Here is a 26,097-nt window from a genome sequence, read left to right on the forward strand (position 1 = left end):
CTGTTAGTTCACCTCACCTCCTGATCCGAGACATTCTTTCTTTTGCAACTTCATATTTATCACATTTGTTCTCCGCCTCTCGAGTCTTCGAACTCCTCGAGACGTTAGTTGTCGACTCGTCTGTGTCTGACTCTGATGGGGCTGGACCGGGCCATGTGACACAGGTCCGGGAACAGAATGATTAGTTCATCTTTCGAGTCTCGAGTTCGGGTTTGAGTCTTTCGTTCTTCCTGTCAATCCCATAGAGTCTATGCTGTCAGTAGCGGAAACAGAAAAGATTCGTTCTTTCGAGTTCGGGTTTGAGTCTTTCGTTCTTCCTGTCAGTCCCATAGAGTCTATGCTGTCAGTAGCGGAAACAGAAAAGATTCGTTCTTTCGAGTTCGGGTTTGAGTCTTTCGTTCTTCCTGTCAGTCCCATAGAGTCTATGCTGTCAGTAGCGGAAACAGAAAAGATTTGTTCTTTCGAGTCTCGAGTTCGGGTTTGAGTCTTTCGTTCTTCCTGTCATATTCTCAGTTAATATCAGACATAAACAAATATGGGAAATATATTGACTATTCAAGTCTAACATCACAAATTCAAGTCAATTAGACTATTACTCATTTTGAATCATATAGCGCAAACACACACACACACACACACACACACACACACACACACATATACATATATATAGATAGATAGATAGATCAGCTAAAATTCACTGACCACATTACTGCAACAACCCGGTCCTGCAGATTTGCATTATACAACATTAGGAAGATTAGAGCCTTCCTATCTGAGCAGACCACACAACTCTTGGTCCAAGCTCTTGTTCTCTCCAGACTGGACTACTGTAATGCTCTTCTAGCAGGCCTTCCGGCATGCACTATCAAACCCTTGCAACTGATCCAGAATGTAGCGGCGAGGGTGATCTTTAACGAGCCGAGGAGAGCGCACGTCACGCCTCTCTTCATCAGACTCCACTGGCTACCAATAGCCGCTCGCATCAAATTCAAGGCACTGGTGCTTGCCTTCAAAGCAACCACTGGCTCTGCACCAATTTACCTTAACTCGCTTGTTCAGACATACACACCCTCCAGGAGTTTGCGTTCTAACAGTGAACGACGCCTTGTGGTGCCATACCAGAGAGGCATGAAATCACTGTCACGGACCTTTTCCTGGACTGCCCCCACCTGGTGGAATGACCTGCCTATCTCAATTCGAGCAGCCGAGTCTGTAGCCATTTTCAAAAAACATCTAAAGACGCATCTCTTCCAGCAGCACCTGACCAATCAAGAATAGCACTTAACATTCTATTAATTTTTCTGTCTGTCTAATTTATTTAAAAAAAAAAATAAAAAAAAAAAAAATCCTGTGTGTTCTGTGTTAGATTAACTGAGACTTGTTACAGCACTTGCATACTGTAGCCTCTGACTGTTGTAGTTGCTTCTATTGCTCTCATTTGTAAGTCGCTTTGGATAAAAGCGTCTGCTAAATGACTAAATGTAAATGTGAATAGTCAATATATTTCCCATATTTGTATATGTCTGATATTAACTGAGAATTATATATAAAAAAATAAAAATAAAATAAAATAATAACTACGTGCTTGTTAGTAAAAAGGTTGTGAACTAGTGTTCAATACAGTGACAAAGTCACGTGTCAAAAGAACGACTCAAACGTCAAACCCGAACTCGAAAGAACGAATCTTTTCTGTTTCCGCTACTGACAGCATAGACTCTATGGGATTGACAGGAAGAACGAAAGACTCAAACCCGAACTCTAAACTCGAGACTCGAAAGATGAACTAATCATTTTTGTTCTTTCCAGTACAGATTCAGCGTAATGTGCATGCGCGGTCAACACAAAATGAACGAATCACACTCTGAGACAACTCGGTAGTCCCGAGTCATATTAAAGATTCGTTCAAAATGAACGACACATCACTAGTCACCGACGGACAGTAATCACTTTTGCGCGATACTGTCTGCAACAATAACAAGTGGAGGAGATGCAAACACTGCTTATTTAAACGTGCACTTTCACCTGGTTTGACCATTTTAATGCAAAATGGGATGATGGGCAATCCAAAATCTGAATGTGTTGTAATAGCTCAATTCCAAAACAAAATATTTTCTATAAAAGGATAATGAGGTTTCAGTCATTCATGACAGATGAGTGAAAAGTTAATTCAATGAAAACAATAGACTGAATTAAGCGGTTGAAAGATTAGGTACTAGACTGCAAGTATTTTATTTTTTATCACAATAACATCTCTTAACATTCACAAAAAAAAATAATCACATGACTAGTATTACAATATGCTTCAATAAATGCATAATTTTAGAGACTTCTTCCTGAAATTTGAAATGAAGCAGGACCACACTTATGGCTTCACTTAAGTTGTGGTTATAAGTTATTATACTACATTCACATAGTTATACATTTAAAAATATAATATTTGGGTTTTCTAGATATGTTTATGTGCATATTCAGAAAGACTTGCGAGCAGCAGCCCTTTTATTAGCTTCCTACACTATATGAATACAATTAGAAAGTGGTTATATAGTTAGAATGTGGAAATTAAAGACACAGTGACATTTTACACATTTGACTTTATTTTAGACAGATTAGTTCTTACAAAATTAAAATAAAAGTGTGCAAAGACAAATAAATTACTAGAACAATAAAATGAAAATATAAAATGTGAAAACAACAATATAAAAAAAGTGTATTTTTCAGTAACCTGTCCAAGAGCTGCGCCAACACGTACAATATATAAAGTACAAATGTGGTAGTGCAAATGCTTCATTCAAGCGGCTGGTCATTGTGGCTACTTCTTGAACGACTGGACAAACTGTCCAAGAACAGACAGAAACCCGGTCTGAAAGTCCCTCTGCTTTCTTCCGCTTCTGACTGGTGGAATGCCAACTCTTGCCTCCTCATCTCTCCTCGGCCTGGCTCTCCAGTAACAGCTGAATATATTGGTCTTGCTGTTCTTGTCCATGCTGCAGGACGGCCCGGTTAGCATCCTCCATGTCCCTCAGTGCATCAAGAAAGTCACAGTCCCTTTTCCTTTTCTCTAAGTAGAAAAATTGCACAGAAACACATGGAAATTAATACACAAGGCAACCATGAAACAATAGAAACCATCAATTAATTATTTAAAGTGTTTTCACTACAAATAATGAACAATTGTTTGCCCAGCTTGAACAATGCCCAGTGTGCAATTTTTATCATGGGCAATTTAAGTTTACAATTAAAAACAACAAAACTACTCAAAACCATTAAGGATTACACATCAGTTTTTAAATATATACACATTTTTGTCAGCTTTATACCTCGGCGTGTGTGTTTCGGCAGGAGACACGGGACGCGGGCTAACGTACTGGTGACCGCGGGGGAAACGCTGAAAAAAAAAAAAAGTTACTGCAACGTGTTTAAACACTGCAACGAGTTTAATAGATGATACCAAGATGAGATATTTACCTTCAACCCACTCGGATTCCTGGATGGTTTCCAACAACGCACTAGCCGAGTCTTTCGTTACCGCTGCACCAGAAAAGGACGGTCTGTCCCAACAACGCGTCCAGGCGGTCATACCACTTGTTGATACGCCGGTCGGAACCGCTCCGGTTGTTATGATCCTTTAATTTCTTGTAATCTTGTCTTAATTTCTTCAACTTCTCTCTGCACTGTTTTCCAGTGTGACTGGAACCGAGTCCATATCTTCAGGTATACCTTTTCATTACGGGTCGCCGTTTCCAGTTCCCGCTGGATGTCCTCCTCCGCATATATGCTCAATAAAGCCTGAAACTCGTTGTCGGTCCATCGGTCAACTCCATTGCTGCAAAGAACATATTTACTGAACGCAGAACCCACGGAACCCACCTCGCAAAAGACTAAATATGGCGGTGGAAAAAAAAAATGCTGCGAGAGCTCAACCAATCAGCATGTTCAGCGCCCAAGTCCCACCCCCAAAAGTTCGCGAACTTTTGAAAAGTACCACCTCGCAAGCAGGGCCTTTTGGAGGGGGAAATATTTACCCGGAACTTCATTTAGACCCTGGTTCCTGCGGTCGAAACACACCGAGTTCCCCCCCAAAGTTCCTAGTTCCGGGGGAAAGTTCCTGCGGTGGAAACGCGGCTCATGCTACTAGTAGGCCTACTTCTTTTTTTAGATATTAGTATATATTACATTAAGTACTAGTAATTATTCATTAGCTGTGACTATTCTTTAGATAGGCTACTAGTGATTATTATTCTTTAGGTACTAACTTTTTAAAGATACTAGTAGGTAGTTATTCATTAGATACTAGTTCTTATTTATTAGACACTGGTAACACTTTAGAATAATAGTCATTAGTTAACATTAGTTAACTACATTAGTTAACATTAACTAATAATGAACTGCACTTATAAAGCGTTTATTAATCTTTGTTAATGTTAATTTCAACATTTACTAATGCATTATTAAAATCTTGTTAACATTAGTTAATGCACTGTGAACTAACATGAACAAACCATGAACAGCTGGATTTATATTAACTAACGTTAACAAAGATGAACAAATACAGTAACAAATGTACTGCTCATGGTTAGTTCATGTTAGTTAATACATTAACTAATGTTAACTAATGACCATTATTCTAAAGTGCTACCGATACACCTCCAATATTGTCTAGTATATAATTATAGAATTAGTGCTTATTTTTTAGATACTTAGTAACATTTTAAATCAAATATATTTATACCGTAATAGATTCTAGTGCTATTTAAATAATCAGTATGCAAATAATCAAGGGCGATTCTAGAATTTTCATTTTAGGGGGCTCAGCCCCCAGTGAGGGTATGGGAAAAAAATGGTAACACTAGTTTAGGGTCCAATTCTCACTAGTAGCTTATTAGTATGAATATTAGGATATTGGCTGTTTATTATTACTTATAAAGCAAATATTAATGCCTTATTCTGCATGACCATATTGTACATCCCTTAATCATACAATGTAGGCAGGTTTATAATCACTGAGATTCCAAATGTGAGGTAGGGGGGCTAGGGGGCTTGCTCCCCTGAGAAAATTTTGATTTCCATGATCGACATATGTGCATTTTAAAATGTTTCGAATGCCAAAAAATTAGATGACAATAACTTGCAAACTATGTTAGTGGGCAGATATGACGGATGTTATTCCATTTTCGTCAGTAAAGACAGTAAACATATGTTTAACTGATATTTATATGTTTTATGAATCATTTTCGTAGACACGTTAATTTACTGAAGGCTACCAGGAAGCTAGGTAACTAAATGTATTAAATGAATTCACAATATGCACACATTCATTACAAATCTTATGCCCAATACAGGCTTGAAAAAAGCTGAGCTTTTTTATTTACTGAATGCTACAAATGGAATTATATTAATTTACAATATGCACACATTCTTATGCCTAATCTGAAGAAAACGGCTTTGTTAATAGTAGGCCTATTTCAATTCAAAATGGCGAAATTAGACAAATGTTTATTAATTTGCCTGAATATTTTTGTCATTTTTTTAACAATTCTGACTTAAAGAAGCAGCTGTCAAATATGAAATGTTTAGTTTAGCTACATATCTTGCACTTGACGTCGAGTCGTGCTGCTAAAATTTGCGCTCAGCCACAGGAGCTTCTGTGTGAGCTAAAACCCGCCTACTCTGATTTGATTGGTTTTCTCAAATATTTTGACATTGACGAGCAGTGACAGACCAATGACGCTTATAGAGCAACGCACACAGCTCTACTTCTGACATGCGCTCTGCTCGACGCCGCTGCGGATTGAAAAACACGCTGATTAAAAGACGGGACAAAACCGAAGCCTCCAACCAGTTTCATATGTTATAAAGGTTAATCACACATTTTTAGGGGGGCTGGGTAGAAGTTTGGGGGGGCTCTAGCCCCCCTAAAAAGGGCCTAGTGACACCAATGCAAATAATATGAATACTAATTAACCAACATCATATCAAAGAGAGATGACACAGGAAACAAAAGGAGAAGAGAGGAGAAAGAATTAAGATGCAACAAGTTGGAGGTTGTTGAACAAATTCACAGAATATGCAGTTATGTAGAAAGAGCACATGGACATGGAGTCTTAGGACGTATCTAAGGGTGCGTTCACACTTGTAGTTCGGTTCGCTTGGTTCGTTTGGTCCGCACCAAAAAACAAAAAAAACCATATAGTCCTGGTCCGCTTAGCGTTCAGATTGCCTTCATCACCAAACCAAAACATACCGAACCTTAAGGCATTGGGATACTTTCACAACCTGATTGTTCTGCTTTTATGACGTAGGCCTATTGCTTATTTTGAGACGGAACCAATATTCAACATCCAAAACAATGCTGTATGCTGGGATAAATACGCACGTTGTGTGTGCATAGCCTGCATATGATGGTATTCTGACCAGCTGAGAGCTCATGAAGAGCTTATAAAATGTGTAAAGGAGTCAAAACAGCGGAAGGAATCCCTCCGTCACACACAACACACACACACACACACACACAAACACAAACAAAGATCTGATGCGAGGAGACGTGGTTCTGATACCTGTACTGAACTGTGATATCTAATGCTGTTTCATGCATTCTGACTTATTTAAACTGTTTAAGAGTTGGATTCTCATGCTATACATGGCCAACATTTCCAAAAACTAAAACTAAAAGAGTATTTCTGTGCCAAATAGCCTACACTCCTTCAGGATTCGAACAAGTTTGAGAATTGTTTTTTTTTTAAAATAATGTCCCTGTACGACTTCATTAAGAGGAAATTGCTTGTACGGACACTTCTCCCGGATGAGCGCGTGCGCACGTCAACCCGCGCGAGAGAAAGAGCATGCCCATCAACAAGCTTCATTCGGTTACGACAGCCGTCGACAGCACTGTCATTTTGTTTTTAGACCACAAAATCAAAGAATCGGTACAGTGTATATGTTTTTTATAGATATGATAAAACTAAAGACTCTTCGGAGATATGAAGGATGCAATTATATAGGTACTCAAGATTAACATGAGATTGGCAGAAACTGTGTGTTATTTACCCTTTGAAGGTGCAGTGTGTACATTTTAGCGGCATCTAGCGGTGAGGTTGTGTATTGTAATCACCCACCGCTCACCCCTCCCTTTCGAAGCACATAGAGAAGCTACCGTGGCCGACACAGGACAAAAATGTAATCGTCAGCGAGAGCAGAGAGTGACTAGCACTCTGTATAGAAATTTGTCCATTTAGGGCTACCGTAAAACATGACGGTGCAAAATGCAATTTCACTGTAAGAGGACCCGTGTTATGAAGCTCATTCCAAGGTAATAAAACATTATGTAAGGTTTTTATACACCACTGAAAACATAGTTATGTATATGACATAACTGTGATATATAGCAAACTCAGTTATATAGCCCAGAACCTCATGGCTGTGTCATAACTGTATTACACCTTTTGATAACACACTGAATAGATACTATTACAAACATAGCCTGTGTTACTGTAGATTTCAGCAACGAGGGTGATTTGGAACATGTATATTGCATTGTTTGCGGTTGAATGAACCGATTGTTAAAAGTACTAAACTGACAGAGGATCACACTGTTGTGTTTCGGTGATTAAACTAAATGTTCTCATTACATATTACAATAATCTTGTGTTTGAAACAATGATTATGTGGACTGAAAATATGTGCAACTGAATGAAAGCATGAGATCAGGTTTTAAAAGAATGACTAGCTGTGTTACAAGTGTGATCAGTTTGGATTTTTTTTCTTTGGCAGAGTTTTGAAAATGTACACCTTACTTGTGAAAATAGTACCAAAGCGAATAAAAATATATATAATGCGATAATAAAATGACCAGTTCAGTTATTCTACCAACTGTAAAGCATAAAGAGTGAAAGGTCATCCAATGAAAGGTAAATAGAATATCTATTGCTCTGACATTTACAATTATTTACATTATTTAAATTTTTTATTATAAACTGAGCTGTGTTGCATCTATATTTCGAATTTGTGACTGAAAGAAGCTTGGGGAAAGAATCACAAAGTTCCTGTAACATTTTAAAAACAGATGTCTGTCTACTACAGGTTTTATCAACATACACTTAGTTTCATATATTTTGGAGATGGGAACCTCGAGAGATGTTCACTCTCGTCCAAAAACCTCACAAAAGCTGATTGCATGTACTAGCTTGTTGCGAAGTGTGTTGATACTGCTGTATTGGGGAAGAATTAATCTGCCAAAGCAGGTCTGGGCTTCTGGAAAACGGTGATCTGGATCAGGACCGCCTGACTGACAAATCTTCAGAGAGCGCTTTGAGAGACCTCCAGCAGGCACACAGTCCGTTCCATACAAGAACCCTGAAGAAAAATAGGTAGAGCGAGGATGTGAGGCAATAAAAATAACATTTCTTAAATGTCCATATGAAGTCGTAGATGCATCAAAAAAGAAAAAAGAAAAAAGAAATTAATATGTTCAAGTTAAAGCTTACTCAGAAATCTCTTCTTGTTCTCTTCAGAGAACTCAAAGAAAACCGTCCAGAAGTTCTTGATAAGCTCATCAGAGGCAGAACAGCTTTCATAGGAGGCAGACTGAAGATGAAGCGGGACAAGTCTTAAATACTAATTGTTAAATGCTTGTTACAAATTTGCAAGTTTTGCAAATACGTTTACCTGCAGAAGCTCCTGCCAGTCATATTTAGGAGAGCCGTGGAGAAGCTCCTGGAGTTCTTCAGGGTGAAACATGGTCCAGATATCAAGTGGGCAGCCCTTAGAGAAACCTCTTGAAAAATACTTGAACTGATTCTCCACAGACTTGTTGAAAACAAAGTCGACATACAAATCCACATACTTCTGTCTGTAAAAAACAAGACAAGCTTGCTAGATAGATAGATAGATAGATAGATAGATAGATAGATAGATAGATAGATAGATAGATAGATAGATAGATAGATAGATAGATAGATAGACAGACAGACAGACAGACAGACAGACAGGCAGGCAGGCAGGCAGGCAGGCAGGCAGGCAGGCAGGCAGGCAGACAGACAGACAGACAGACAGACAGACAGACAGACAGACAGACAGACAGACAGACAGACAGACAGACAGACAGACAGACAGATAGATAGATAGATAGATAGATAGATAGATAGATAGATAGATAGATAGATAGATAGATAGATAGATAGATAGATAGATAGATAGCAGTGATGCGCGGGTTGATCCAAAATGAGCGGGTGCCCGCGGCCACCCGCGGTTACCCGCGGTTACGAGTCATCCAAAAATATTTTTAATGATATTCGGGTCACGGTCGGTCGGATCGTCAATAAATCCTTATTTACCTTTTGAATGTTGAGCGTTATTAACTTTTGAATAAATGCTGACGCGGGACAAAATGCCCGATTTCCCAAAACGTTGAACTGAGCAATGCCATTGTACCATTTTAATAGGCTACTTTTAAACGCATTTAAAGTCAGTTTTATGTATTTTCTGAGAGGGGGCGGGATTTTTGTTGGGAAAGTCGGGGGAGAGACGCACACTTCGATTAGACTGGATAAACACATGCAGCATCTTAATTGTTAAGAAAATTAAACGAAATAAATGAATAAATCAAGCCTGTATTACATAACACTAGGCTATACACGGGTTTCCTGTTTACAAACATTACAGGGTGCGTGCGCATCCTGGAGGCAGAAAGACAGATCGCTGGTCCGCTACTGCAACAACATTGAAGCTTTCCTTATTGTTTGTATATAACTGCTGACTCAATAAAACGTGATTTTAGTTGGATCTGTTTGTCTTTAATTTTGCAGTGTTGCTGTGATACATGTATGAATGATCATGTTAGGTAATAATTTTTTGGTAAACGCATGCTTCCCCCTAGGTATGTTAAACATCAGGCACCCAGCACTGGCTCTGTTGGTACAATTAACCACGCAGCAACTCCTTGGCATTTTGACTTACAGACACGCCGCTACTAACCTACAACACGAGAGGTTTCTTCTTTCTGCCTCTCGGGTGCGTGCGCAAGCAGTGATGACGTCGCCGAGAAATCCATGTATATCATACAGCATTCAGAAAAATAACAGTTTGCGCTCCTAAGGGCTTTCACACTTTTCCAAATGTTTTCCAAATGTGGGCTGATGAATTCTTCAAGCCGGGTCGAAACATAAACATCGCGTTCATCAATAATATGCATCTGGAGCTGAAATGGAAAATGATGGGCCGCCGCAAGAACTTCCTGCTCTCGCTGCTGCACCTCTGAGCACACCACGTCAGGGCCTGAAACATTTTCTCAATGGCCCAATGAGCTACGATGAGCATTTACTACTTTTAAAAAATGCGGGTCAGGAAGCGGGTCGGGTACAATATTTTCTTCTTTTTTTTTTGCGGTCCGAGTTGCGGGCGGGTTAGTTGAAAACGTCGGTCGGGTGCGGGTTGTTTATACATTGACCCGCGCATCACTGATAGATAGATAGATAGATAGATAGATAGATAGATAGATAGATAGATAGATAGATAGATAGATAGATAGATAGATAGATAGATAGATAGATAGATAGATACAAGTGTTGTGTATTTACGAAATGCTAATTGTCCTTTCTGTTTCCATACCTCCCTTTTTGTGTTACGGGATTTTGGTAGCCTATGGTAAAAACGGCACTTGATGTTGGCGCGCTATTGAGGAACAATAAAGACGGCCAGTTTGTTTTCAAGCTCACTCTCGACTCACATGTATTCTTACAGCAGAATATCAGTAAGATATAACATAACTGGCGACGAGGACGTTTCGTACCACACGGAGTTGTTGTTTTCGTATGACAGATGTTCGCGCCGCAAATTCCCCGTCTCGACCATGCTATCTTCCACGAGAGAGAAACGTGAATGCACGGCGACCCTGCACAGAACCGCGACGATCGGAGCTGAACGAGTTGTCTTCGCTGGAAGGGAATAGAGTGAAAGACAGGAAAGAAGCAGATTGACGAACGCGGATTAAGAGGGGGAGAGGAATCGCAAGGCTGACGATCAAAGAAACATTAAAAGGAGTGAGTAAACAAAATGGCTGGATTAATCGGTAACATTGGATCATTTGATGAATCTGTGGAACAGTGGAGTGCCTATACTGAACGTTTTGACTACTTTGTGCTGGCAAATGAGATCAAAGACGCAGCCACAGCGCCAACTTTTCTGAGTGTCATGGGTGTGAAAACATTTAATCTGCTGCGGAGTTTAACACAGCCAAACAGACCGGGTGACAAATCCGATCAGGAAATAGTGGGTTTACTTAAAGACCACTATTCACCGAAACCATTGATTATCGCTGAAAGATTCAGATTTCACAAAAGAAATCAGCAAGATGGCAAATCCATCTCTCAATTTGTGGCTGTGTTGAATATTGTGAGTTTGGCCAGTCACTGAGTGACACCATACGTGACAGGCTTGTCTGTGGTCTTCTAAGTGAGGCTATACAAAAACGACTACTAACTGAAAGTAATTTAACGTTACAAAAGGCCAAAGAAATCAGCACATCTATGGAAATGGCCGCAAAAGAGGCACAACAACTAAGTGCATCGACCCAAGTGCACAAGGTTTATGCAGACAAAAACAAGTCAAACTCAGATAAACCATGTTATCGATGCGGAAGAGGGGGACATCAGCCAGGAGACTGTTGGTGCAAGGACATGAACTGTAGAAATTGTGGCAAAAAAGGTCACGCTGGACTTAAAATGAAAAGTCATCAAAAATTCAAACAAAAGTTTGTGAACCAAATGGAAAACACTCAGACAACACAGAGTGATTCGGGTACAGAGGACGAGGACGCTCTATGTGTTTTATCTGTTTCAGGAAAAGGACGAGGCTACTGGTTGACTCCGTTTCTGGATGGAAAACCAGTAAGCATGCAGGTAGACACAGGAGCTGCAGTGTCATTGGTGTCAGAGACGACATTAAAGGAAATGCTGCCTCATCGCATCCCTCAGCCATCCAACATCACACTAAAGACATACACCGGTGAGATAGTTCCTGTTAAAGGGGTAATTGAGGTGACAGTTGAACTCAATATGCAAAAAAGGAAACTACCACTGTACTTTATTGATAGCAATCACCCAGCCTTGCTAGGAAGGGCTTGGCTAGAGAAGATTAAGCTGAATTGGCAAGAGGTCCATCTGATAAATAATAACACAAACCTGCAAGGAATTCTAAATAAATATGCAGATGTGTTCAGTGATGAACTTGGAAGTATGAAGGACATTGTAGCGAAATTGACAGTGAAGCCAGGCAGTCAGCCAAAATGTTTGAAAGCCAGACCTGTAGCATATGCACTTAAACCCAAGGTGGAAGCCGAACTGAAGAGACACCAGTGAATGGGCTACACCTATCGTGCCGGTCATGAAGAAGGATGGGTCCCTTCGATTATGCTGAGATTTTAAGGTAACCGTAAATCCAGTTCTGACCGCAGAGCAGTATCCGCTGCCACTTATTGAGGATCTGTTTTCTGGTCTTGCTGGGGGCCAACGGTTCAGTAAAATAGATTTGTGCCAGGCATACTTACAGATGCACGTGGACCCGAGCACACAAAATCTTCTTACCATTGTGACGCATAAGGGAATGTATCAATTTCAGAGATTTCCATTTGGGATTACCTCTGCGCCGGCACTATTTCAAAGAGCAATGGACCAGATTATCATTGGGCTGACCGGGGTGCAGTGCTACCTTGATGATTTGCTGATTACCGGAAAGGATGAGCAAGAACGTTTGAGGTAATTTGAAAGCCACCTTGCAAAGACTGCAGAGTTTCGGACTGAAGGTCAGGAAGGACAAGTGTGAGTTTTTCTGCCTTTCCGTTGAGTATTTGGGCCACGTAATTGATGGTTCGGGGCTTCATAAGGCACCCTCAAAAGTGAAGGCAATAGTGGAAGCACCAGCTCCGCAAAACGTTAGTCAGCTTCTGTCTTTTTTGGGGCTGTTGGCTTATTATGCAAAGTTTGTGCCAAATCTAGCTAACAGGCTAAAACCACTACACGAACTACTGAACAAATTCAAAAAGTGGGAATGGACTAAACAATGTGAGGAATCGTTCACTGATGTGAAAATGGCTTTAGCGCAGTCTGAAGCACTCACCCATTTTAACCCCGCTCTGCCAGTGCAGCTGGCATGTGACGCGTCGCCGTATGGCGTGGGTGGCGGTGGTGTCACACATCATGCCGTCAGGTGAGGAAAAACCCATCGCTTTTGCATCACGAACTTTGAGCAAGGCTGAAGGCAACTATGCCCAAATTGAGCGTGAGGCACTTGCCATTGTGTTCGGGGTGAAGAAATTTCATCAGCTCTTGTTTGGAGGGCGATTTACACTCCTAACAGATCACAGACCTCTCACCTCCATCTTTGGCCCACATTCAGACATTCCTTCACTTGCAGCTGCAAGAATGCAGCATTGGGCCCTTCTCCTTTCTGCACATCAGTATGATATCAAATACAGACGATCAGAATATCATGCCAATGCCGATGGGCTTTCCCGACTGCCATTGCCCACTACTCATCCACAACCAGTAAAGGCGGAAATCTTCTATTTCAAAGAGGTGGACAATTCCCCTGTAACAGCAGCTCAGGTAAAAAAGCACACACGTACTGACCCAGTGATGTCCAAGGTTTTGGATCTCGTGCTCAGAGGGGAAGTGGGAGAAATGTCACCGCTCTTAAGGCCTTATGTGAGCAGGAGAAATGAGCTAACAGTTGAATCTGGTTGTCTACTATGGGGCTCAAGGGTCATTATTCCACCACCCTTGAGACAACGAGTACTTGAGGAGCTTCATTCTGGACACTGTGGAGTAGTTCGGATGAAGGAAATAGGCCGTAGCTACCTTTGGTGGCCAGGTGTGGCCAAATCGTGCAGTGCATGTTAAAAGCTGAGAAATACCCCTCAACCAGCCCGTTACACCCCTGGCACTGGCCTGAGGAACCATGGGTGAGAGTTCATGTTGATTTTGCAGGGCCATTGGAAGACCATATGTTCTTAGTTCTTATGGATGCCCACAGCAAATGGCCAGAGGTTGAGATAATGAAAAGCACTTCATCAGTGAAAACGGTGGAAGAACTTCGTTAAATTTTTGGTCGTTTTGGCCTCCCTCAGCAACTTGTGACAATGCGACAATGGACCTCAGCTGGTCTCAGAGGAGTTTGAGGCTTTTATGAAGGCTAATGGGATTCAACACATTCGGTCAGCACCTTATCACCCGTCGACTAACGGTCTTGCTGAGAGGTTTGTCCAGACGTTGAAGCACGCTCTTAAGTCCACTCAGGGGAAAGGATCACTAAATCAACGCATCAACACTTTTCTACTCTCTTACAGAAACACCCCCCAGGCTACCACCAAAGTGTCGCCTGCCACCGCGATGCTCAAAAGACAGCTTCGCACTCGTCTGGATTTGTTGAAATCCCAGAAAACAAAACAAATTGTTCAAGTACAACAAAACATTCAGATAGAACAACGTTTAAAAGCAAAACATCGTTGTTTCAGACCTGGAGACAAAGTGCTAGCTCTTAACTATGGAAAAGGTGTCAAATGGCTACCAGCAGTGGTGATTGCACAAACTGGCCCAGTGTCTTACACTGTTGAACTCGTCGACGCTCACCTCATCTGGAAAAGGCATGTAGATCAGTTACTAGCTGCAAATTCTGGTGAAAGCTCAGAAGAACAGGTGACGACGGTTCCTTATTCAGAAATGTCTCCAGATTACCACCAGCTGCCTGAACATTCTTCTGAACCAACCTTTGGGAATGCACTGACTGAGACTTTGCTAAGTCAGGTGAAAGACACTTTTCCTACAACTCAGCCAGTGTCCTTGTCAAACCAAACTCCTGTTAAAAAGACTGACTGTGAGCGTACAGAGGGACCGGCCGTATCCTCAGAGAGAACGCAGACCTCCAAATAGACTGACACTCTAGCTAGTGACAAACCCACAACATTGGGGCAGAATAATCCCCAGGGTCCTGTCTGGGAATCGAGGTAGTCTACCCTCTTTCCCTAGTTAGTTTAAAGAAGAAAAAAAAGAACGAAAAAGACAAATGTAAAGTAATGTTCATTTTCTTTACTGTTTCAAATTTAGGAGGAAAGAATATGTTGTGTATTTACGAAATGCTAATTGTCCTTTCTGTGTTTCCATACCTCCCTTTTTGTGTGACAGAATTTTGGTATGGTAAAAACGGCACTTGATGTTGGCGCGCTATTGAGGAACAATAAAGACGGCCAGTTTGTTTTCAAGCTCACTCTCGCCTCACGTGTATTCTTACAGCAGAATATCAGTAAGATATAACAACAAGTAGTACACTACCTATTAACTTTGGTCACTTGAATTTGACCTCCATTTGGAACGAGCTCTTGCCCTTTGACCTGAAAGATGTAAATGAATAATGTAAGCATTTAAACAACAGCTCAATACACCTTTATACAAGTGAACCAATACAAACTGCATTACTGTGAAATCCAAAAAGAGTATATCCACGACGTCCTCATCCTCCTCAAGAAGGTTTTTCAAACTTCTAATGTGGGATTTTAAAAATAAAATCAAAAAATTGACATGTTCTGTAAAAGCACTGTGAAACATACAGTGTATCAAATCTAATGGTTAGTAGTCTGTAAGTGTTTACCTGGCCTCTACAGGGGACAGTTCCTCCAGATCATTCAGAGTGGGACTCAGCTGGAGGAGTTTCTTGAACAAGGCCAGTGGGAAGTCAATGCTAATGTGATGATTGTTGTACAGCGCCATTCCACAGATAATGCCAAGATAGTAGAAATCCTTATTACGTATCGTGTGCTGAAAAGACACAAGCATCTTATCGATATATATGGGGAAGGCCACATAAGAAGGGATAAGGAATGTTTGGTGTCGAGCTTACATCAGGATTGAACCAAACCAATGAATTCTCATGGACCTCCAGAACTCTTTTCTCCCAATTGAGAAGAGACTTGGAAAGGAGGGAGAAGAACTCTGCCGATAAGCCCCTCATATCTATTCCCTTCTCCCCGATGAACACCACCTGTACAGGAGACATTTTCATAATAATAGTAAAGGTAAAATGCAATATCAGACATTTCAAATCTGTTTTAGTTCTGTAATTCTTTTACCTTTAATCTGTGAAAAAATGAGCGTTTTTTTTTTCTGAGATACTTTAGTCTGTCAGCAGTGTCTCTCAACAGTGATTCCCTGTTTATGCGCAACTCGTTGGCAGTATGGCTCTCTATGCACTTCATCTGCGAGAACTAAGAAGAGTAAAATTATGTTAGCTCATTTATTCACCCTTGTGTCATTCCAAACCTTTATGACTTTCTTCTGTAGAACACAAGTACAAAAGATAAAAAGTTGTGATAAATCATGAAAATAATTATTTATCGTTCTGTTAAACATGAGGGTTTTATGCAATCAATTAAGATATTTCTCCCTATATAGAACCTTTTCTTTATAGAACTCTAGAGATTTGTGAAACTTTTTTTTTCTAGTGTATTTTGTAGAATATGCATTTTGTGCCCCACATAAGAAAGTCATACAGGTTTGAGGGTAACTGTTGCTTAAAAATTATTTAAGTTATTTGGCATATGTACTGTATATATGGCATATGTATGACTGAGTACATCCATCTCTGACTTACACGAAACATTTTCCGTTTAGATACGGTGTCAGCTGCAAAAGGGAACTTGACCAATATTTGTATAATTTCCTGAAAGAAAGATCCACAAAAGGACTGTAAGATTTGTAAGTTATTGAACACAGAACATTAAAAATGTAATGCAAATCTCTTTGAAATATTCATATTTATCATGTCAGAAGCCTTCAATACTCACAAAGTAGTAATCTTTCAATTTCGCCATGTCATGGTAATCGTCAGTGAGACAAAAGCTCAAAAGCATCTTAACCATGTCTACCAAGGTGACTTGCAGCTATTGATGTACAGAAAGAAGAGAAATTTCAGGCAAAAATATCTTTTGAATACAGAATTCATTATTTCTTTGGTTCTCACCGTATCTAGGAGATCATTAACCTCGTGAATGATGAAACCACTGTTTGTGATGTCATTGTGGGTAGTGCAACAGACCTTTACAAAGTATAAACAACAATCATACAATGATCAGGTTAAATTTCAAATCAAATGTTTAAAAAAGGCACCTTATAGAGCATCTGAAGGATCTGCAAAAAGTTCTGCAGGCGTCTAGTTAAGTCATGGCCAGTTTCACCGCAAGAAATCTGGCCAATCAGCTGAGCAGATTCTTTGTGAAATAACTTCACCAAGCCTCTTAGCCAATCACTGGGGAGTTTGGACCAGTACATCTCTGAGAACATATCATACAAATACTTAGAGGAGTACAACAAGGCCAAAAACACAAAGGTTGTAATGGTCCTCCAGCTTTACCCAACATTGTACGAGCGGCTGGATTCAACTGAAGGATTCTGGAGGCCATCGCTCCAGTGAGTTCAGTTCTTTGTTTCTGGAGTCCTCCGATGAGCTCAGGGAGGAGAAGGTAAAGTCTCAGAGCTTCCACACCAGCTGGATTTGGCTTCAGAGACGGCAGCAGAGTATAGTGTACCACTTTCACCACCTGAGGGCCAAATGAACTCCATCTCACTCATGCAATTTAAAATGTAATGACTTTTTTTTTGTAAACAGATTCATCATTACCTCTGATATTAACCGTTTATCCTCTAATAACTTTGCAAAGGATGTTTTAACCAGATCAAAATCCAACCCACAATGCTCCTCAGACGTCTGATAATGTTCATCACAACTAAAGACAGAAAGTTACATAAAATCTGTGATGGAAGGAGTCATTTTAGGCACAAAAAGGAGAAATGACTAGATAAGACTACCTAATTTTACCTTGTTATGAGAAAACTTCCATTCAGAGAGGCGGCAGAGGAGAACACAGTGTTTATTTCCCTGTAAATAACAAAATAATACTTTTTTGTCCATTTACTGTACACAGTACAGCCCTGGTAAATATGATCAGAGATGTCTGTAAAAGTAAATCTGCATTGTTTATCCTTTTGATCTTTCATTCAAAACATTTGCAAAATTCTAACCTTTCGTTGAAGTAAAACAATTGAAAGTGTGTGTGTGTGTGGGGGGGGGGAGGGGGGGGGTGTCACATTGTGAAATAGATGTTTTTCTCCAAAACATGTTGGCCACAGCACCCCTAGAATTTTTAATAAGTAAAATAACTGTGAAGTATATTCCAATTAATATTGACATTTTTAGCACACCAGGGTGACTAAGAAGACGAAATTGCTATGAGTTCCTGTTCCACAGGTGTATAACAATGAGGAAACACAAAGGCCAAATTCCCTTAATCATCCATCACAATGAGTCAAACCACAGAATATAGTTCTGATGTGCAGCAAATGATTGTTGAGCTTCAAAAAATAGAGAGTGGCTGTACGAAAATAGCTAAAACATTGAAAAATACCCATTTCCACCATCAGAGCGATAATTAAGAAGTTCCAATCAACTAAAGATGTTACGAATCTGCCTGGAAGAGAACACGTGTCTATATTTTCCTAATGCATGTTGAGGAGGAGAGTTTGAGTGGACAAAGACTCTCCAAGGATCACAGATGAAGAACTGCAGAGATTACCCAGCCAACATGTCCATGTGGGCCCCACGTGGTTTTTATCTGGGCTATATGGGCGTCATCTGGGCATGGGCTCAGAGTGGGCACTTTGATGGGCTGAATGTGGGCCCCATCTTGGATAAAGTTGTGGGGCCCAGTTAGGTTGCCCATTATTGTTTATTTGAGGGTCCCATGTGGGCCACATTTGGGCTATATTTAGAATTGTAAAGTTTTATTGTTTGCAGTTGGTTTTGTTTTTTATACAATTATGGGTAACAGCCTAACCCTATTTTATATATATATATATATATATATATATATATATATATATATATATATATATATATATATATATATATATATATATATATATATATATATATATATATATATATATATATATACACATATACATATACATATACATACACACACACACACACACACACACACACTTCATTAAAATAATTTTTTTAAATAATCTAAAATCACTTGCCTCGTGCAGGCATGGCTTTATCATAATCATGTATGCTTTTTAAGAGAGTGTTCTTGTTAATGTTTTGATAGTATTTTAAACTAATTGTGTCAGGGTTCTGCCCTGGCAGCCTTGTCTGTGTTGTCCTTGTTTAATGTTTCTATGTTTGTGTTGTGTCTAAGCACATGGCTCTGTCTGTCTTTGTTTGTGTCTGCCTTGTGTTCCTCTTGTCCCACCTCTTTGTTTCCGGTTACCACGCCCCCTTGTTTAGTCCTTGTCTAGTCCTCATTTCACTAATTGTGCTCACCTGATCCTCATGTGCTTTTCCCTTTTATATTGAGTTCCTTTCCCTCCTTGGTTTGTTGTACGTATTCAGTGTTTGCTCGTTCATCTTGCCAAGTCAGTTAGAGATTTAGTGTCTCCTATATTTTTGGCTTTGAGTTTATTTATTTTCAGTTTTTTCCCTTTGATCCTGAATTTTTAGTCAAGGTTCTATCTTTATTTTGCTCTAGTTTTATCCAGGCTTTATTTTGGTTTCTCTTTTGTTTTCCCCTTTTTCTAGCTCCAGTTATATTTAGTTTATCGTTTGTTTCTAGTGTTATAGTTTCGTCAGTTTTTATTTGATTGGTTTTCTTTCGTTGTCTTGAGTGTTGTCTTGTGTTAATTCCTGCCGCCTCCCTGGGATTCCCTGCCTGCTGGTTCCCTCTGCCTGGTAACTGGACTGGTTCTGAGTGTGTGAGCAGCAAGTACGGATCCCTGCTTCACTGTGTCCTGCCCTGTCTTCTCCATTACCATCTACCTGGTCTGGTCAGTCCTCAGAGGTTCTTCAACCTGCTGTATCTTGGAGCTGGTTCCAGCAGTCACACTCATCCGTCATGTCATTGTTCCCCGTTGGCCCTGCTGTTTGGACTCACTCATCCACTACCCTCTTGTGCCTTGTTGAACTGTCCTGTCAATAAATTATCTTTGTTCACTCTGCATCTGGGTCCTCCATTTCAGAAGTCCTGACAAATTGCCTTTTCTGTCTTTTCTTTCATTACTGTTCTTTAGATATGAAACTGATGGGTCTGCCCAATCCCAGGAGTGATGGACTGAAGAATTTTCAATGCTCATGTCCTGTGTGACTTAACTTTTTTTTTATTTTCTTGTTTTTTTTTCTTATGATCAATAAAAAGGTGATTTGCAAATTCTGAGTTGAAAGTCATTTTTTTCACAGTAGAAATTTTTTCATGTAATTTAAATTATTACGGTCCGGTACAGGTTTAGTAAAACATAGATTAACTTAAAGTTGGCAGGGTTTGATAGTTTATTTTGCAAATCAGCACATTAATTTCACTTACAGGAATAAAAAGACATATAAATGGGGCCCAGATCTCACCCACTCGGGTCCCACAAAAAAAACCCATAGAGGGGCCATTTGTGGGCCCAGTGATATCAACCAATTGGGCCCCATAAGGGTTCTGTATGTGGCCCACTTTGGCCCCATTTATTAGGACCCATATTGGCCCCTATAATGAATACACAAATGGGCCCCACTTAGCGCCCACTATGGACCCATCATGTGCCCCTATGGGCTAACACACATGGGGCCCATGTGGAGCCGATGGACAAAATTCTATGGGCCCCACTTGGGTTGCCAATGTAGGGCCCAAGTGACAGCCCATCAAAAACCCACATGGGGCCCACATGGCAATGTTGGCTGGGTAGTTGAGTCTTGGGGTCAGAAAGACAAAAAAACAAACAAAAAAAACAACCCCACATGTTGTTTGGGAGGGTTTCAAGAAAAATCCTCCTCGTTCATCTAAAAATAAACTCCAGCATATTCAGTTGTCAGACACGACTGGAACTTTAAAAGGGACCTGGTTCTGTGGTCAGATGAAGCTAAAAAAAAGAGCTTTTTGGCAGCAAACTCACCAGATGGGTTTGGTGAACACAGGGATGTCCACGGTTAAATATACAGCGGGATCTTAAAAATTGTGGGCCTATGTTTTGCTGGAGGTCCTGGACATCTTGTTCAGATACATGGAATCATGGGTTCTAATACCAACAGATAAAAAAATCAAAACCTGACCACTTCTACTAGAAATCATATAATGGGATGTGGTGGATCTTCCATCAGGACAATGATCCAAAACAAACATCAAATCAACACAAAAATGTGTCACTGAGCACAAAATGAAGCTTCTGCCATGACCATCCCAGTGTCCTGACCTGGACCCTATAGAAAACGAGTGGGCTGAACTGAAGAGAAGAAGCACCAACATGGATCTGGAGAGATTCTGTATGGAGGAATGTTCTCCAAACTCATCAGGCACTATAGAAGACTCAGAGCTGTTATCTTGGCAAAAGAAGGGCGGTCAACGTATTTTGGAGAAAACATTTATTTCATAATGTGAGTTTGCCCCCACTTTCAATTCTTTTACTTCAATGACAGGTTAGATTTTTGCGAATTCTTTGAATGAAAGATCAAAAGGATAAACAATGCAGATTTATTTTTACAGCCATCTTTTATCATATTTACCTGTACTTACCTGTATGCACTACTCTAATATATAAAATTGCTCAAATACATTATTAGGTCACAACCTCTACTTAAATAGTAAGAATCATGCATAATTAAGATTAAGATTCAGATACTAAATTGTGTAAACATTATATAAAATAAATACTATCTGATATTTCTGCTATTTAATAGTATTTTTTAAAAAGAAGATAAATTCATTAAGGTCATGACACAGCTCCACGTGCATTTTCAGAATATTTTAAGAGCGACATGGGCATGGACATTTTAAGAGGACATTTTGTAGGCTACACAAAAGCTCTGGATTTATAGCGGTATCATGAAAAATAATTTGAACGGAAACTAAGGCAAACACTCACTTCTTTATTGTTGCCCATGAATCACTTCCAGACACCCATCGGTCAATCATTGTGTCATTTAATGTCAAAACCCCTCTGGAATTGGATTTTGGCTTACTTTTAACCTCCTACAAAATACAACAAAAAAAAAGTTATCACAGTGCAGCAATCATTTGTATGTTAAATTATTTCTGAATGAAAATTGTCCGTCTTACTTTGAAAAACAAGGCAAAGGAATGATTCTCCCCAGCAATGAGTTTTTCAAAAGTACATTCATGATCACATTCTGTGTGCAACAAACATTTAGTTTATAGTTTTGGGCAACATAATGAGAAAATGAGAAAAAATTTAATAACAAAAAAACCTGCAAAAAGAAAAATTGTATCTACCATTTGACAGATCCACAGGAAAAGGCACAGACTGCTTGATCATTTTTCCATTTCCCAGCTGCCCGTGCATCCCACATCCAAAGGAGTAGATCAGCTTCGACGATGCGACTGATACAAGTGTGTGACGTCTTTGTGAAAGAAAGGATCAAAAGCCAAATTACTGAGCAGAACTCGTACATCAGACATGTTAACCATGTGAGGAATTAGAAATAAATCTGCACTGAAACACTGATAGCTTATGAAAGGTCTAGTTTACCTCCCACATGTGACCTGTGACACTTTAGATCCCCACAGTTCAGCAACCACCCGCGGATGATGCTCGTCTTCAAATGAGCTGTGCCCAAGCTGACCAGAACCTCCTGATCCAAATGTGAATACTGTGCCACCCTGAAACATAGACATTTTCTGTCCAGTTTGTTGTATGCTAAATATGGTATTATAATATGGATATATAAAGTATTCAAAATACTACCTTTGATAGCGTGGCAGTGTGTTCCCCTCCACATGAGATGGACACAGTTTTCTTTCGGTTCAGACTATTTACAACCGTTGGGACGTGTCTGTCTGTGGTGGAAAAACAGTACATTCATCACTTCCAATGCTTTAGATTTGACACAGTGTTGCACAAATGTAGTACATTTATATGTGCTTTTATACTGTCACTGATTTATTTTGTACATGATGAAATATTCAGACCTGTAGTGTCTCCGAGGCCCAGCTGTCCACTCGAGTTCTTTCCCCATCCGAACACGACTCCAGAGAGAGACAACACAAAGCTGTGGTCTCCTCCAGCGCTGATCTGAGCCAGTGGGATCCCACACAGACTCTCCACGCGTTGAGCTGACAGAGAGCCGGGATGATCTTTCCTCAAGCCCAGCTGACCGTGAGAGTTCTCACCCCATACGAACAACTGACCATCTGAAACACCAACAACAGTCCTGCATATCTACACTCAAATCAAATGCCAATCGAATCAGGTTAATATGTCAAAAGATTAAAACAAAACATCCGATGTTAGATGAAATGCTCATGAATACCATTGGTCAGTGCCATTGAATGCTGGTCTCCACATGCGATCTGAGTCACCTGCCTGTTTTCCAGACCTTTGAGAGACCTGCAGAGAAGACAATCTTTCAGATATAGATTTGTTATTATCACTTATGGTAATTTATATTGTTATGCCAAATAAATCATACCTGCACACAGTAGATTTGTATTTGTCCATAATGAGAACTCTTCCTTCATCAGCAAGAAGAACCGCACCCTCTCCTCCACAGACAATCGATCTGATTCTGTCATTTAGCTGTATTTTCTCTGGAGTAAATACAATATTATCATCAATCCAACTTCTGTTCATATTGTAAACATAAAAACAAAGATCAAACAAGTTTTCATAATTAGCCTAATATAGCCTATGATATTTATCTTACATTTAGGCTATTATGTAGCCTAATGATATATATATATTTTTTTTTTATAGTGTAATTTATTGTCGGCTATCATACCTAGTTTTCCATCACAGTCTTGACTACGCAATCTCACGACAGAGACCTTCCCATCCCGGATAAATCCAATAAAACTCCTTCCAGCTGACATGTCCTGAACTGCTGATTTCGGACACATGGATCGTATTCCACAATTGCCATGTTTGACTTTGTCAGGCTGTAAGAGACCGAAGCCCTCTCTGACCTGCGCTCCCCAGTAGCACAACATGTTGACTCCAACTGACTGAAGAACACACACACACAAACACACACACACTCATATTAAACTGAAAGCAAACTCTGGTTTCAGCCTAAACGAAACCTGTTCGATTTCCCCCTAAATGACATCGCAGGAAATCATACGTTTGGGGCGTTATAGAGAGCTAGCGTACAACAAAGGAAACATATAGTTGAGGAATGAGGGAAGTTAATTGGAAAACGAAACAAAAACTTAAAGTGATAATATTTCAAACAAAAAAATGTTGTTGTTCGAGACCAGTATTTCTTCCACTGAGGCAAAAAAAGGAGGTGTTTTGCAAAATGTCGTGGACTAAAAAGTCACAAAAGTCAACACTTTCATCGTTTTTTCTTGCAACGAAAGTGAATGATGACGATCTGTACGACATGATGTACGGCAAGCTGTATTAACATTTAATCCTTAAAACGAACTAGTATCTATTTCCATGATACTAGTACACATCACGCACTGCACGTAGGGCACCAAGTGCTCAGGGGGGCACCACAAGAAAATGCTCATAAAGTGATTGTGCTTAGGGCATCAAAACGGCCAGCAGCGGGACTGCAAGTACTTATTTTTTAGATACTATTATCTATTCCATTAAATGCTAGTTCTTATTCATTAGCTACTAGTGCTTATTCTTTAGGTACTAGTACCTTTTTAAAGATACTATACTTATTCATTAGAACTTATTCGTTCTATTAGATACACTTATTCCAATATTGTCTAGTATATAATTATAGAATTAGTGCTTATTTTTTATTTACTTAGTAACATTTTAAATCAAAGATATCCTTACCGTAATAGATTATAGTACTATTTAAATAATCAGTATGCAAATAATATGAATATTAATTAACCAACAACGGAGAAAAAATTACAGTTTTTTCTGATTGCTTTAGCACATTTTTTGTAACTATTGGCTATTTTTGCAAAACTCTACACACAAATAAGAAAACCTTTCACCCAATTATCAAAACATTGTAGTTCTCTTGCAAAAGCGAACACAGCTAGATTAACTCTTCACACCTTGGTAAAAATTGTGTTTTCGTATCAAACAGTAAACACAAGCCATCATCTACTAAGCACACAATGTGCCAACTACACACTGATGGTATGAATACAAAACACATCTGGCTTTTGCTTTCTCTGTGTACAGATGTCAATTTGAGGTCATACTTTTGTCATAGTGTCATGTAAACGTACAAGGATCCAAACTTCAAGTATTGGTGTTTATTCACACTCATCAAAACCAAGACAAAGTCAGAACACAAAAAAGTAATTTCACAAAAAAAACAATCAGCCTACATCATATCGTCTTTCTGGGTCCGGCCACAAAATTTCATCCACATCACATGCGATATCCTCCAGTCCAAGGCACCGGGGAAAATATCTCCTTAAATGCCGTATCCAGGCCTGACATGATGCCCGGTCAATATCTCCACATGCCTCCTCCATTGCCTGTAAAAGGGCTACCTGTTGATGAGGATGGCGGTCGTACACTTTCCAGCACCAGGTAGAGAAGAACTCCTCGATGGGATTTAAGAATGGAGAGTATGGAGGGAGGTTGAGTGCCATGAAGAATGGGTGGTCTGTAAACCAGTTGCGGACCAAAGCAGCCCTATGGAAACTACAGTTTTTTCCAATTGCTAACACACTAAAATTACATGGACAGCACTATTATTTAAACTGACACACAGAGAGCAAAACCTCTTCTCGAGTCTTCAAAAGTCTAAACACATTTTCTGCTTTACACACATTTTGCAATTCAAAATGGCACTTTTTAAATGCACTGAACACGGTTCTTTGCATAAGACACAACAATCTGACATAAAGTCACATGTTTGCCATTTCAAAACACCGGCATTCAAAATGACACTACATGAGCTAATTGGCCAATACATGTGCCACCTGGCCAAACACCTGAATGGTTAATTGTTAACACTTCAATCAGGATGTAAGCACTATAAAAAGACCACAGGTGAGCACCTTTTTTTTTTTACAGTAATATATTTTTTCTGAATTTTTTTTTCAGTTTACTGTTTTTTGTGAGAATATTTTTG

The 26,097-nt window shown here is 39.7% G+C and overlaps 1 protein-coding gene across 1 annotated transcript; it reads right to left on the reverse strand.

Moving 5' to 3' along the window:
- Positions 1-6,928: 6,928 nt before the first annotated feature.
- Positions 6,929-24,439, reverse strand: LOC307123890 (putative E3 ubiquitin-protein ligase HERC4). Its single transcript, XM_079812687.1, has 24 exons — positions 23,818-24,439; positions 23,509-23,626; positions 23,350-23,426; positions 23,009-23,230; positions 22,785-22,876; positions 22,569-22,699; positions 22,313-22,440; positions 22,139-22,209; positions 21,945-22,051; positions 17,860-17,919; positions 17,662-17,767; positions 17,395-17,581; positions 17,151-17,314; positions 17,005-17,079; positions 16,829-16,924; positions 16,636-16,704; positions 16,115-16,249; positions 15,886-16,026; positions 15,637-15,803; positions 15,465-15,528; positions 15,321-15,379; positions 8,665-8,848; positions 8,484-8,583; positions 6,929-8,352 (listed from the first exon to the last, which is right to left on the reverse strand). The coding sequence occupies exons 1-24, from the start codon at positions 24,023-24,025 to the stop codon at positions 8,138-8,140; spliced, it is 2,976 nt and encodes a 991-aa protein (XP_079668813.1). The 5' UTR covers positions 24,026-24,439; the 3' UTR covers positions 6,929-8,137.
- Positions 24,440-26,097: the final 1,658 nt, after the last annotated feature.

This window comes from Gobio gobio, assembly GCF_949357685.1.
Source record: "Gobio gobio genome assembly, chromosome: 3".
NCBI lineage: Eukaryota > Metazoa > Chordata > Actinopteri > Cypriniformes > Gobionidae > Gobio > Gobio gobio.